The 14,860-nt window shown below is 42.8% G+C and overlaps 1 protein-coding gene across 1 annotated transcript; it reads right to left on the minus strand.

Moving 5' to 3' along the window:
* Positions 1-903: 903 nt before the first annotated feature.
* Positions 904-14,437, minus strand: LOC307021200 (uncharacterized protein). The gene is made up of 3 exons (XM_079653088.1): positions 14,411-14,437; positions 13,921-13,957; positions 904-2,051 (listed from the first exon to the last, which is right to left on the minus strand). Exons 2-3 carry the CDS (start codon positions 13,951-13,953, stop codon positions 1,017-1,019), a joined length of 1,068 nt encoding a protein of 355 aa, XP_079509214.1. The 5' UTR covers positions 13,954-13,957; positions 14,411-14,437; the 3' UTR covers positions 904-1,016.
* Positions 14,438-14,860: the final 423 nt, after the last annotated feature.

Genomic DNA, 14,860 nt, shown 5'->3' on the forward strand with positions numbered 1-14,860 from the left:
GTACATCTGATTTGTATCCACTTGAGCTTTTTTTAGCTGTGTTTATGTTGTTGCTGTTGCCATCCTTTATACTGAATCAATGAAGCTGAATGGTTGCTCAGAAAAAGTCCTAAAGAATCCAACTGGGTTCAATAGCTGGATCATTCCTGTTCTTCTTCTGCAGTGGAGTGAGATCTCGTTGTTGACTTGCATAACAACAAATGTTAATTTATTAAGTCATTGATACCCTAACATTTGATTCATACCTGCTGATGACAAATAAATCCTGGGATCTACAAAAGTGAATGTGTTTCATGCATCTTATTTGTATCCACTCAAGCTTTTTTACCTGTGTTTACCTTAGTTTATGCTGTTGCCATCATTTATACTGAATCAATTAAATATTTTGCCAGAAGGGTCCAACTTTAGGAATACAGAGCAGTTCTTATCATACCATAACCATAGCCGTGGAGGCAGTGCAAACTAAAATATAATATTGGTGACAAAAAACACAGAGCCATCAGTGCAATTGTTACATTCTAATTTCATTGATATTGTAGGCGTTTTATATGTAAATACTTGTATGTACATATTGTGTTTATAATTGTACATAATTTAACTGTAACACTATGGTGTTTTCAATTGAATGCACTTTATACAATAAAGTGGTTAGTGCTAAAGTAACAGTGAGTCGTGTAATATGAATGATTAAATGCAATAATGGGGATTCATTTGTTTATCTAAATATAGGGACAAAGGTAGAGTGCCAGATTACTTGCACAGTACACAATGTTCAGATGACTTCGCCCAAAAGCAAACATTTAAGTTGCTTGAGTCAGACTCAGAAATATTAAACAACTTTTAAAATCAGACTCTCAAGTCATAAGGAAATCCATAAAGATATCTCACTGAAGAAAAGACACATTTGAATGCAATAAGCTTTATTTCAATGAGACTATATAACTACAGCTCTCAGGACATCAGGAGGAGGAAACAGCTAGCTTAGCTCTCATAGTTTTCCCACACTCTTAAAACCACTATGGTTTTTCTCCTGTGTGAACACGCAGATGTGATTTGAGAGCATCTGATCTAATGAACCTTTTTCCACACTCTTCACACCAGTACGGTTTCTCTCCCGTGTGAATACGGTGATGTATTTTGAGAGAACCTGATGAAGCGAAAGTTGTCCCACACTCTTCACAGCTGTAAGGTTTTTCTCCCGTGTGAATACGGTGATGTCTTTTGAGAGCACCTGATGAAGTGAAAGTTGTCCCACACTCTTCACAGCTGTAAGGTTTTTCTCCCGTGTGAATACGGTGATGTATTCTGAGATCACCTGATGTATTGAAAGTTGTCCCACAGTCTTCACAGCAGTATGGTTTTTCTCCAGTGTGAATACGTTGATGTGTTTTGAGATTACTTGAATTAGCGAAACTTGTCCCACACTCTTCACAGCTGTACGGTTTTTCTCCAGTGTGAATACGTTGATGTATTTTGAGAGACCCTGGTGTGGCGAAAGTTGTCCCACACTCTTCACACCAGTACGGTTTCTCTCCCGTGTGAATACGGTGATGTATTTGGAGAGAACCTAATGAAGCGAAAGTTGTCCCACACTCTTCACAGCTGTAAGGTTTTTCTCCCGTGTGAATACGGTGATGTCTTTTGAGAGCACCTGATGAAGTGAAAGTTGTCCCACACTCTTCACAGCTGTAAGGTTTTTCTCCAGTGTGAATACGTTGATGTATTTTGAGAGCCCCTGGTGTGGTGAAAGTTGTCCCACACTCTTCACAGCTGTATGGTTTTTCTCCCGTGTGAATACGTTGATGTTTTTTGAGATGACTTGATGTAGTGAAAGTTGTCCCACACTCTTCACAGCTGTACGGTTTTTCTCCCCTGTGAATACGTTGATGTGTTTTGAGAGAATCTGATCGAGTGAAAGTTGTCCCACACTCTTCACAGTTGTACGGTTTTTCTCCTGTGTGAATATACAGGTGGCGCTTTAAATTTAAAGATGTTGAAAAGGATTTGTCACATTGCTGACAGCTGTGACGTCTCTCTCTTGCTTTCGGTTTCTAGAACAGACGGACAGAAAAAGAGAGAAAGTCAATCTAAAAAGCATGAATACACAAGTTAACAATACAAACTCACTTAATATAAACCTTGAGTTAACAAAATACTACTTATCAACTGTTTGGGTTTATTATATTTGTATTATATTTGATACAGTAATACAGCAACATTCTAACCACAGTATATACCAGAGGTGGGGGACTCGAGTCACATGACTTGACTCGCATATTTTTTGACTTGCATTGATAAAAGCCTCGACTTGTGTAGAGGTGTAGAGTTATTTGTTCAAGCACCGGATCGGCAAAACAGGAGAGTCTGTGAACCAGTCTGCCTTGACCTATGTAGTCATGTCTGTGACTCTCACAGTATCTGCTGCCCAGAGGTGTTTTATAGAAGGAAAACCTCCTTCACTTCATGACATCTCTGCAGCACCAGGAGGAGTAACGTGTAACTCAGCAGAATCTGAGAAGAGCAGCACCAGCTGCAAAGAGCTGTGCCTTTTACTGTTTACTTCACTGTTTACCTTCATTAGAACAGCTAAAGAGCGACCGCAGGCTGCTACGTTTTAACCACACGCACCTCTACACACACACACACGCCCAATTATTCCCCCTATTACCTGTTTTATGATTTCAGAGTTTTATTTTCCACATTAACAAATAACTCTACACCCCTACACAAGTCAAGTCGAGTCTTTTATCAATGTTAGTCAAGCAAGTCTCAAGTCAAAAAATATGCGACTTGAGTCAAGTCATGTGACTGACTTAAATGCGGAAACTGGGGTTATTCATCAGGATTTCGTATGACTTGACTTGCTTGACTCTCACCCAAGTAACTTGGGACTTGCACATGTATGACTTACTCCCACCTCTGGTATACAGGAGACAGAGGGAGATGGCATCCTGTCACCGCGAGTCTCAGTATGCTCCGTTCGTCTTGTGTTTTGTGTGTTTTGTGTGTCTTGAGTTTTTTTGGTCTAATTATTGTCTAAACTTTGTCGTGTCTTTATGAAACGTTATTTTTGAGAGACCATGCTTTTGATCCTGTGGATTACATTTGCCTTCTGCAGACCATGTCTCGCCATACAACTTTCCAAGACACACCTGAGTTACAGCACGAACAGGTATGCTGCTGCAGCCGCGAGGCTATGCTAGAGCTGCAATGCGATCGGCCTCCTACAAATACACCAAGCCATCTGTGCTCTTCGTTATTGGATGACATCCATCGGGAGCCGCTTAGAAACACCAGGAAAAAGAGACGAGGAAGGAGGGGAGGCGTTCAGAAGAGATTCAGCCGGTCACCACTTCCATCCATCATTCTCACAAACCTGCGCTCATTGAGCAACAACGTGGACCAGGGCTGAGAGGGCGTCCACCCTGAGAGCGCGGGGGGAGGGGGCTCCATCCCTTATAGGTACTATCTATTGCGTTCCAAGAATGCAGGGTTGTTAGTTGTTCCTAGAGTCTCTAAAAGTACAATGGGAGCCAGAGCCTTTTCTTATCAAGCTCCATATTTGTGGAATCAGCTTCCAGTTTGTGTGCGGGTGGCAGACAGCCTATCCGTTTTTAAGAGTACGCTTAAGACCTTCCTTTTTGATAAAGCTTATAGTGATAAAATAATCTAATAAGAGTGCATTGACGTAGATACGTTGTGCCTCTTCACCTATACATTTTAGTTCTTACTCTTTCACTTAAATCCTAAAAACGTAGTTCTTATATTTAAAACTTCATCCAAAAACCTTTCCCCTCTCTGACCTTTCGAGGTTTATTAGAGGGTAACAGGATGCAGAGAAGGCCTAACCCGGCCCGGGAGTGTGGAATGTAGCCACTGACCTACTCCTTACCTCTAACCAATTCAGGTTCCAGTGGGTACCTTTCTCCCTGTGTGTGCCTCTCCCCCTCTGTTTCCTACTTCTTACTTGCTACCCTTTTCCCTCAACCTATCCTAAGGGAGTGCATGTATGTAGACACGTTAGTTTAGCTGCTATAGGCTTGGACTGTTGGGGGGGGGGGGGGGGGCACCTTACTCCGTCTTTCTGTTTGTACCTGTGTACTCATGTTCCGATTAACCCAGCTTCCCCCAAATATTTTTTTTGTGTCCATATATATGCCGGGATCCTGAGTCGAGGCTAATCATTTTGCTGTGGTCGTGTGTCCTGGATCCTGAGTTCTGGATCTGAGTCCTGGTATTTGAGCCGTGGCTGAACCTGTCTCTGCGGTCCTGACAGACTCTCACCATACTACTTCCCTGATGGCTCCCACAGGATTGCTGACATCCTCGTGGATTCGTCTTCTTGTTGTGGACACGTGCATTTCTAAACATTTGGTCTACCTATGTTGTAGATGTATTATCTTTTTGATTTACACACGGTATCTATTGCACGTCTGTCCGTCCTGGGAGAGGGATCCCTACTCTGTTGCTCTCCCATGTTCCCCTTTAAACTGTGGGTTTTCTCTGGAAGTTTTTCCTTGTACGATGTGAGGGTCTAAGGACAGAGGGTGTCGTGTTGTCATACTGATATTCTGTACAAACTGTGAAGACCACTGAGACAAATGTAACATTTGTGAAATTGGGCTATATAAATAAACATTGATTGACTATCTCTTTACGTTAGTGATGGGAATTCCGGCTCTTTTTAGTGAGTCATTTTACCAGAGTTTACCAAGGAAACTTAGTTCACACGCGTGCTCCACTAGCACCCCCGCGCTCATCGCGTCCCAATCGCGCACGTTCCGTGTTGTCCTGTGGCAGGCACCGCCGATGTCGGGGAAACGATCTTCAATACTCCGAAAAGAATCCCACCAGACTACTTTGCATACTGTGAGTGCTCACAGCCTGGCCATAGAAACATGCAGGTACAGAGACAGAGACACAGACAGGTGAGTGACAGAGGGAGACAGGTGAGAGACAGAGAGAGAGAGACACAGCCTGGCCATAGAAACAGGCAGGTACAAGAAAACATGGCTGCCAAAAGATCAGCGATCATGCCAACAGTGAGGAGGAACTGCTGTGGAGACAGAGCAGCACTTCCTCACACAATGCCCAACCTTTGAACCTATACGGAAACAATTATTCCCAAAACTCAACCATAAGCATCCTCAAATATTTAAAAATGAAAAACAAAAAATACTCCAGGGGGGATATAAAGAGAGCTGCATTGTTGCAGGACAGTTTGTCTCTGCCTGCCACAGTTTGAGGGAATCGGACTGACCTGATACACCAGCTCTCACATCTTATATATCTTATGTATATATATATATATATTTATATCATATTTTATTTTGTATTAATGTATTATATTAATTAAATGAATCTGTATTCCTCGTAAAAAAACAAAAAAACATGTTCTTAGCAGTTTGTTTATAACTGTTTATTTGTGTGTATTTTTTGTATAGATGTTGCAACTATGCAGAGCTTTGGCAATACTGTATGTAACTATGGTCATGCTAATAAAGCTATTGAATTGACTGCCCTTTGTACATGTAGCTGTGGCTGACAACAAATAATGTTATTATTACGGCTGCTGCCTTCCTGGTCCTCTTAACTGTGTTAATCTGTGTGATATGTAAATGAGCTGTGCGGTTGCCCTGACGTCATTGGCTGCCATCTCCTGGTCCGCCCCATGAAGATTGTGATTGGAGCACGCCGGGCCCGACGCACTCCAATCGCAGCGCACAGCCGGCGCACACCTGCTGGAGATGACTACAAAGCCTGGGGACATTATGACTTGCTTGTCATTGTATTTTCATGTTTTTTTAAAGAAAAATGTATTTGTCCACATTGCTTGCCGAAAGGGCAGATCTGTTGGCACTAACAATGTCTCCTGCTGTGGAGAACACCCTCTCGCTAGGGACAGAGGTAGCAGATACAGCCAGGTAGCGCTTTGCTAACATGGCAACATAAGGATATTTGGCGTTTGTAATAGCTTTGGCTTGGTCTGAACTTTTTGCGAGTGGTGGAGGCTTAAATGGTAGTGGGAGTTGGGTTTGCACTTCAGTCTTTTTTCTTTTGGTACCGATTATATTCACGTTCGGGTGATGCCTTTTCAAATGAGTGCAAGTTTGATGTATTGCCAGACGCGTAACCAATTTTAGTTGAACAATGCCGACAAACAGCTTTGGTTCGGTCCACCTGTCTTTGTCCGTTATCCTTGTACGTAACTGCGAAACCAAAATGTTCTGAAACCGGAGACTTCAATGATGCTGGAGAATTTTCGAGCTCAACTTTATCTGCGTTCGCCATTTCGACAGTTCCTCACATTACTGACTACTAGGGATGCACAATATTGTTTTTTTGAAACCGATACCGATAACTTCCGGCTTCTCAAGACCGATACCGATAACCGATAATAATATAATATATATATATATATTAAATGTACCTGTAGTTTTTGCACACCTGGTGGTAAAAAAAGACTAGTAGTGAGCAAATGACATGAGCATTACACTATGAACAAAACAAAGCCAAGACTCTTCAAAGTGACCATATTTATTTTCCCAAATAAATATAATTGAGTCAATCAGCCTCGTCGATAGGTAAAAGCCCCGGTGCCTTTGCAGCTGGCTTTGGATTCGCCGCTAGTTTAGCAGCGCAGGCGTCTTCGTACGCTTTTAACACACCATCGTAGCGATGGCGATGTTTCAGGTGACTAATCAGGTTGGAAGTATTATAGCTCGTTGCCTTTTTCCCTCCTCGTGGAACTTCTGCATTGCATTTGTTAATACAAATAGCAAAAGAACTATCTAACTCTGAAACTTTGAAAGAGTCCCATACTACCGACGACATGTTTGTTTACTGTCCTGGCTTCACAGCCGCACACCATTTACGTCACAGCCAGGCATGAGTTAGGGAGCGCTGGATTTGTGAAAAACTCCCCTCCTCCTAAACCACTAATACCACAGTACTGGCAAAAAGGGAGGAGCCGAGTGAAAAACAAGCGCCCCTCATCCCAATCCACCCACACCGCAGTATTTAAAAAAAAAAAAGATTATCCAAAAAAGATATTTTATATTATCGGGGCTATTAATACTTTTATCGGGTTTATCCGGATGACGTCATAATTCCTAATATCGGACCGATAATTATCGGCCCGATAATTATCGTTCATCACTACTGACTACATTTGAACGCACCCCTGCTCTCATAATATACCTCTCGTCCAATGAAATGACTTGCTCGCTCTATGACGCGTGGGACCCAATTTGAGCAAATTACTCTGAATGCTGCGACGCAGCACCTGAGATTACAACCAAAAAGTTTTTCACGTTCTAAAATGTTTACGTTTAACGTTATATTCGTTCGGTACACTTGTGTACCGAACCGAAGGGCCCGTACCGAATAATTTCAGTACGGGTACGTGTACCGTTACACCCCTAATACATATGTATATATACACCTTTGTATTTAAGTATTCTCACTTATTAGAGTCCTCCCTTTGTTTGGTTGCACATTTAAACTTGCGCCCTTGTGGCCACTTTTGGTTGTTATTTAAACCGGTGTTTTTGTGGCACTTTGTTTGTTTCAGGCTGCTTGCCTGCCATTTTGTCTACCTGTTATACATTAAAACTATTCATAATTATTACCAATTCCAATTGGTGTTTGTTGCATTTCCTCATCCCTAGTGGGGACGTAACAGTTATTATGAATACATGTGCCTCAGAGTCCTGCATGAACTGTGCAGACTGTATTTTAACATTGGTCATACGGTGGTATTGGAGAACCAACTATTTTCTCAGGTGGTACTTGGTGTAACGGCCCGTCTACACTACAGGTATCAAAAAATCTTGAAGCTGGGCGTGTCTGAAGCTTGGCGATTTCTCGCGACCAACAACCAATCAGGAATCTCCCGCCCGCCCCCGGCATACAAAGCGAAAAAAAAGCCCGCTTCTTCTCCACTATTGCCAAAATGGATGCCGGTTTTGTAGCAAGGGTAGCGTTGGTTTATGCAATGTCTCGCAGGAGGCCACGTATTGTGCGTCGCTGTTGGGTACATCCGATACTCAGAAAACGTCTGCAACGGGAGGAATACCACGTTCTTGTCCAAGAGCTCCGCCTGGATGGTGTACTGTTTCAGCAGTACTTCAGGATGAGCAAAGACGTGTTCAACGAGTTGCTCGGAAAAGTGGGTCCACTGATTGCAAAGGCAGACACCCGTATGCGTTTGTCAATCCGACCCGCAGAGCGACTCGCCATCTGCCTACGGTACGTTTTGTGTATTTCTACTTCTTTAATATGACTCTGTATATAAAGAGAGAGAATGCATGCAATGGATGAATGATGAATGAAGTCTGTGATTTAGTTCAGATGAATGACATTAATTAAGATAGCTAGGTAAACACAGTATTGCTCCCCTGTGTGTGTGTGTGTGTGCGTGCGTGTGGTCTCTGTGTGTGTGTGTCTGGGGTGTGTGTGTCTGTGGTCTGTGTGTCTGTGGTGTGTGTGTGTCTGTGGTCTGTGGTGTGTGTGTCTGTGGTGTGTGTGTGTCTGTGGTATGTGTGTGTGTCTGTGTGTGTGTCTGTGGTCTGTGTGTGTGTCTGTGGTCTGTGTCTGTGGTCTGTGGTCTGTGTGTCTGTGGTGTGTGTGTGTGTGTGTCTGGGGTGTGTGTCTGTGTGTGTCTGGGGTGTGTGTCTGTGTGGGGGGGGGTCTGTGTCTGCGTGGCGTATTACTTTTTTTTTTTTTAAATCATGTATATTACATTTTCTCAGGTACCTGGCAACCGGTGACTCGTACAGGACCATAGCATTCAGCTATCGGGTCGGGCATGCAACAGTGGCTGTCATCGTGAAGGAGGTTGCGAGTGCCATCTGGACCGCGCTGGTCGAGGAGACCATGCCGGTACCACAGACGGAGGACTGGAGAGCCATCGCTGCTGGGTTCCAGGAGCGCTGGAACTTTCCGAATTGCGTTGGTGCCATTAATGGGAAGCACGTGGTGATCCAGGCTCCGGCAAATTTTGGGTCCCTCTACTTCAACTACAAGTCCACCCACTCCTTGGTACTACTGGCTGTAGTGGATGCCCAGTACCTCTTCAGGGTAGTGGATGTCGGAGGTTTTGGAAGGAGCAGCGACGGTGGGAGCCTGCAAAATTCCGCTTTTGGAGAGGGCCTCCGAGATGGCAGTCTGCAGCTACCACCTGACAGCGTCATCCCAGGAGCAGAGCAGCTGGGCCTTCTTCCCCATGTGTTTGTTGGGGATGAGGCTTTTCCGCTGCTGGACAACCTGCTGCGTCCATTCCCTGGACGTCAGCTCACGCGTGAAAGGAGGCTGTTCAATTACCGCCTCAGCCGGGCCAGGTTGGTTGTTGAATGTGTGTTTGGCGTCCTCGCATCACAGTGGAGAATGTTCCGGCGTGTCATCAGCACCAGCCCGGAGGTAACAGCCCGGAGGTAACAGAGAGGTGTGTGAAGGCCACCTGTGTGTTGCACAACTTCCTCCGCAGGAAGACAATAGGAAGGCCACACCTGTCGTCCCTGTCGTCGCAGAGTCGAGTGATGACGCTCCAACCCTGCGCGATGCACCTAGGATGGGCTCAAACAACGCCACACGCCGATCCATCCAACTGTGGGAGACCTTCTGCTCCTATTTGAATGAGGAGGGTGTAGTGTCATGGCAGCATAAAGTGGTGTAGGGTCACCATGGCTCCTCCAAACCAAAAGCTCTTTTAAGAGCTACCCATTTTCTTTAAAGAGCAAATATTCCAAATGAGCCATTTTAAAGTCAAACATTCCTAATAAACATGTTTCTTGAATTGATATTATTATATTATGATATGACTAACAACCTTTTTCTTTCAGCCCTGTTTTTACTGATAAACCACTCATAATTTCAATAGGTTTTCACATGAACAATTACAGAAGAAAGCACATTATATATACCGACATACATGAAGCTTCTGGTATGTTTCAACTGACAAACCACATGAACAAGTGAAGACACAGTATAGCCATAACATACTTTAATGTTTTATATGGTAATGTTGTGAGTGAAGTGTGTGTGATGAGTGATGAGTGTAAAAAAATGTAATGTTGATCAGTATGTGTGAAAAAATTATTAAATTATAAATTGTCCTGGTCCACGTAAAAAATTAACTGGTGTATCCCGAGGCGGACTCTTGCCCTCTGTCCCCTTGTCATCAGCCTCATGGTGGGCAAGAGGCTCTTAAAAAACTGCAAGTCCTCGTCCTCCTCCACCACTGGTGGGGTTGGCTGGGCAATTGCTGGGTAATTGCTGACAGCAGACAGCAGACTTCGTTCGAACGAGGACATCTCCCTCCTCCGTTTTTTGCCCCGGACCTCAGCATTCTCCTCCTGGCTGGCTGCTGCTGGCTGACTGGCGGGCTGACTGGTGGACTGGCTGGTGGACTGGCTGGCTGGCTCACTCTCTACCTGGCTCTCTTCCTCTGCCACCAGGGTGGATGGAGGCAGGGTCTGCCGGGGGACATTGCTGGACGTCGCACGGTCTATGATGAATGGGGTTAAAAACCCCATCACTGCCATGAAACGCCAGGGCTTGTACCCCCCTGCAGACCCTGCCCCGCTTCTTTTTGCCTCCTTCTCCATATTCTTCTCCTTGCGGAACCTGTCCCTCAGAGTCTTCCATCTCTTTTTGCACACATCCTCTAATAAAATGAAATAAAATAATAAAGTTAATAAATAATAGTTAATTTCTTGAATTTACTAAATTATTCCTCCAATAATGAATGCTATTTTTATGCTACATGCTGGCTAAATATACTGTCTATGCTTGATAGCTGTGCATGTATTATATGTTATGTTATATATTATGCTTATACTTATTATATTATATATTATATATATTATTTTTTTATTATTATATTAATATATATTATATGTTATGCTACATTACTAGCTGTCCATTCAATGTTAAAACGAAGTAAACTGGATATAAACTCCCCAAACAGTTGAAAACCTACCAGTTTCACCAACTGTCTCTGCCACCTCCCGCCATGCCTGGTTCCTCCGGTTTAGGTCCCGGTAGGTGAACAGAGTACAGTCATACAGGACTGGGACACTTGCCACGGCAATGATTAATTTATCCTCCATTTTATGACATATGGAAAACAGTCAAGACCTGCGGTATCAGCATACACGCGGTTTGATTGGCTAGCGCTTGTGCTGGCGGGAATTGCATAAACGGGATTTGATTGGCTGATGCCAAGCATCGAGCCTCAAAAGTTGAACATTGTTCAACTTTTGATGCTGATAGATGCTCGTGATGCTTGCAAAGCCATGCCATGCGCCCCACAATGCAGTTCGGCGAAGATTAAAAATCTTCTACGTCACCCCATTCAAGTGAATGGGCGAAGCGTTGAAAGCATTTTTCGATGCCTGTAGTGTAGACAGGCCCTAAAAAGGTTGAGAACTACTGGCCGAGAGAATTTGGGTGTATTTTACTGTTTCTTGTTCACGTGCCTCCCAGCAGCAGAGCGTCACTGGCGGCCGGCTCCATCGCTGACTGTGTTCACGAGCTGCAACTCAGCCACCCCGATGCACCAGCAATAGTGCTCGGGGACCTGAACCAATGTCGCCTGGAGACTTTGTTACCTGGGTTCAAGCAGTATGTTAGGGATACCAGCAGGAAAGACAATATCCTGGACAAATGCTTTGTTAATGATAAAGGAGCCTATGTGTCTACATACAGACCACCAATACTGAACTCAAGATCATAATGTTGTGAATATGATACCAGTGTATAAGACCAAACTGAAGGGAAGTCAACCAGAAAAGAAAGTAATAAGGACATGGACAAATGAAAGTAGGGAACAGTTGAAAGCCTGTTTTGATTGGACAGATTGGGACATTTTTCAGAAAGGTTCACAAGATGAAATAACTACTGTTACCAAAGACTATATTAACTTCTGTGTTCCCACTAAAGAAATACAAATCTATTCAAGTAATAAATCATATGTGACGAAGGACATTAACAAAAAGTTATAAAAACCAGGAAAATATCTTTCAAAAACAAAGATTATGGAGCACTTAGACAGACAGAGAGAGAACTGAAAGACAAATTGAGGGAATCAAAACAGGCACACAGAGAGCTTTTGGGAAATGCTTTTAAAGCCAAAGACCCCAAAAAAGTGTTGGACACCATGAGAACCATGACAGGAATGACCTCTTCAGCTAAACCTATTGTGACTGACAAGACATACTTGATCCATACCAATTTGCCTATAAGCAAGGGGGTGGTACTGTTGCTACTCTGGTTCATACTAAACATTTAGATAAACGTCACACCTATGCAAGAGCCCTCTTCCTAGAATTCTCAGCAGCATTCAACACAATACAAGCAGACATCTTGGTGTCAAAAATGGCCAAAATGGAAGTAAATCCATACCTGATTTACTGGTATGCCGCTTTCCTCACCAGTAGAGAGCAACTTGTGAAGGTTAACAAAACCCTGTCATCTGCCATCACAACCAATCTAGGGGCCCCCCAGGGCTGTGGGAGTTCAGCTGTGCCTTTTACTAGCTTCTTTTGATGACTTTACTGAACTGCTGTCTATAGTGTGTATTCACTTTGACCGTCTAGTCATTGTTTGTGATTTTAACATCCATGTTGACAACACCCAGGACAGAGGGGCTAAAGAACTGTTTTGGTTTCTTGATAACTATGGACTGACTCTGGACGGAGCCCAAGCACAATAAGGGGCACTCTCTGGACTTAATGATCTCAAAGGGTCTAAATATCTCTGAGGTTGTGGTGACTGATGTTGCACTCTCTGATCATTCCTTTGAGAGCTCTATTTCTGTCCACACAAATGTTCAAAAAGAGGTAACCACAAAGCGATATTTAACTGAAAACACTAGGGACATTTTTACTCAGAAAGTTTCTTCCACACTTGCCCCTGCTAACATCTCAGTAAATGAGCTAGTAAAAAAAAAAAATGTTTATAGATGCCATTGCTCCAACTAAGGTAAAGGAAGTGACTGGCAAGAAAAGATCTCCATGGAGAAAGGCCATGACCGTGAGAACAGAAAAAAGAGAGCCAATCCTCTCAGTAAACACAGAGCTGAATCCAGATCAGATGCACGCTGAAGGCTCTTTGAGCAGCTCTCACTGATCCTGCTGTTATGTTACATGTTTGTTGTTTGTTTCTCATGTATTGGGTTTGTCTTATTTGTCTATGTTGATGTTACACATGGAGCAGCTGTGACGCAAGTCACATTTCAGACTTGATCTGACAATTAAAGTATTATCGTATACAACAACGTTCTAACCTATATCTAACCATATTGTGCATTCATATTGTATATTTCAAAACAGGTTGTGATCTTTCATTTGGGGATAACAGTGTTAGGCATTTGTGAGGTGCAACAACATTAACATGAACCTTTCTGTTGGTCGCTTGTTAGCAGACCCTCCACGCGATAGCAGAGCGAACAGGTACAGCAAGCGAGGGATCATTGTAAATCGATTGCAGATGGCGTCGTGCTCGCGGACGGATACAAACAAAATAATAATGAATGGGTCGCGAAATATACTTTGGTGGACGTTAAACCTGGGCGGCCCAAGTAAAGTCTATGTGTGGGAAACCCTGGACTTGAATTTTTAATTGAGCCGTCCCTTATAGAGATACTATATCTTTACGCATTAGTGATGGGAATTCCGGCTCTTTTGGACGCCCTCGGCTCGAGTTCAGGGCGTTCCGAGCTGAATAAGGGCGTCAAATGACGGCAAGACGCCCGCCTGGCGGAAACGCTGGAGTTAGGAATATATTGTGATTGTGTCACATTGTTGTCATCCAAATTTGTTTGCCAATTGCTATTGTGCTATCTGTTTGTTTATAAAAAAAATAAAATAAAAAGTTTTTTAGAAAAAAGGAATATATTGTGATGAAGTGCACACTGACCTGAGTTTCAGGGGCCTCCTTGTACTCCTCCATGCTGCTGAAAATGATAGAAAGGTCAGATAGTTATTAACGATAAAAAGTTATTATTATTAAATCATTATTAATATAATACAAATATTTTGATATAATTCTTCATAATCTGTGTAGCAACTTACATTCTAATTTACAGCTCACAGTTTGTTCACTTTAATTAAAATGACTTTATTCACATAGAAAGTGACATAAATGGTTGTTTGAACCACGGTTATAACGCCATCTGTGTCATTAACTATCACTAAGTTAACACAGAAAGCAAACATTAGCTAGTGAGACTGTTTAATGTACTCCATGTATACAGTATTTTCTGCATATTGTGTATTCTTTAGATACTCTAGTGCAGGGGTAACTACAATTCAACGAGGTCCAGTTAGAGAAAATGTCCCCGTGCAAGGTCCGGAACTTCAAAATGTCTAACTTGCTTTATGAATTAGTGTGATATATATTGAATTACCCTGTAGCTTTATCAACGTCTGCATGTAATCAGCAACTGACTGCCATTCAAATAAAGAAGGTAAAATTCAAAAACCACAATATTTATTGTAAATTAACATTGACCTAAACAGATATACAGTAAATAGTGTGGATATGTGTAATCAGGGTATATGCAGGAATCCTGAAGTCAAATTTAATACCTTTTTTAAGACCCTTTCCATACGTTTTAAGACCTCATCGCAACTTCGAGTTCTAACCGGTTACATTGGTAACACACTTTACCTCACATTTACTATATTGATTGTAAGATAGCAAAACTAAACAGAGTGCAGACAGACTACTGAAGCCTCCTTTCTACATGAACTTCAACATCTCTGTGAAGGTCAGGTTTAATGCAGTATGCTGCTTTTTTGCTTCTGTAGACTCTGTGCTCTTTCATTCCAGTAAAACTCCTCAGAAACCATTAGAA

Source organism: Notothenia rossii (genome assembly GCF_949606895.1).
Source record: "Notothenia rossii genome assembly, chromosome: 1".
Taxonomy (NCBI): domain Eukaryota; kingdom Metazoa; phylum Chordata; class Actinopteri; order Perciformes; family Nototheniidae; genus Notothenia; species Notothenia rossii.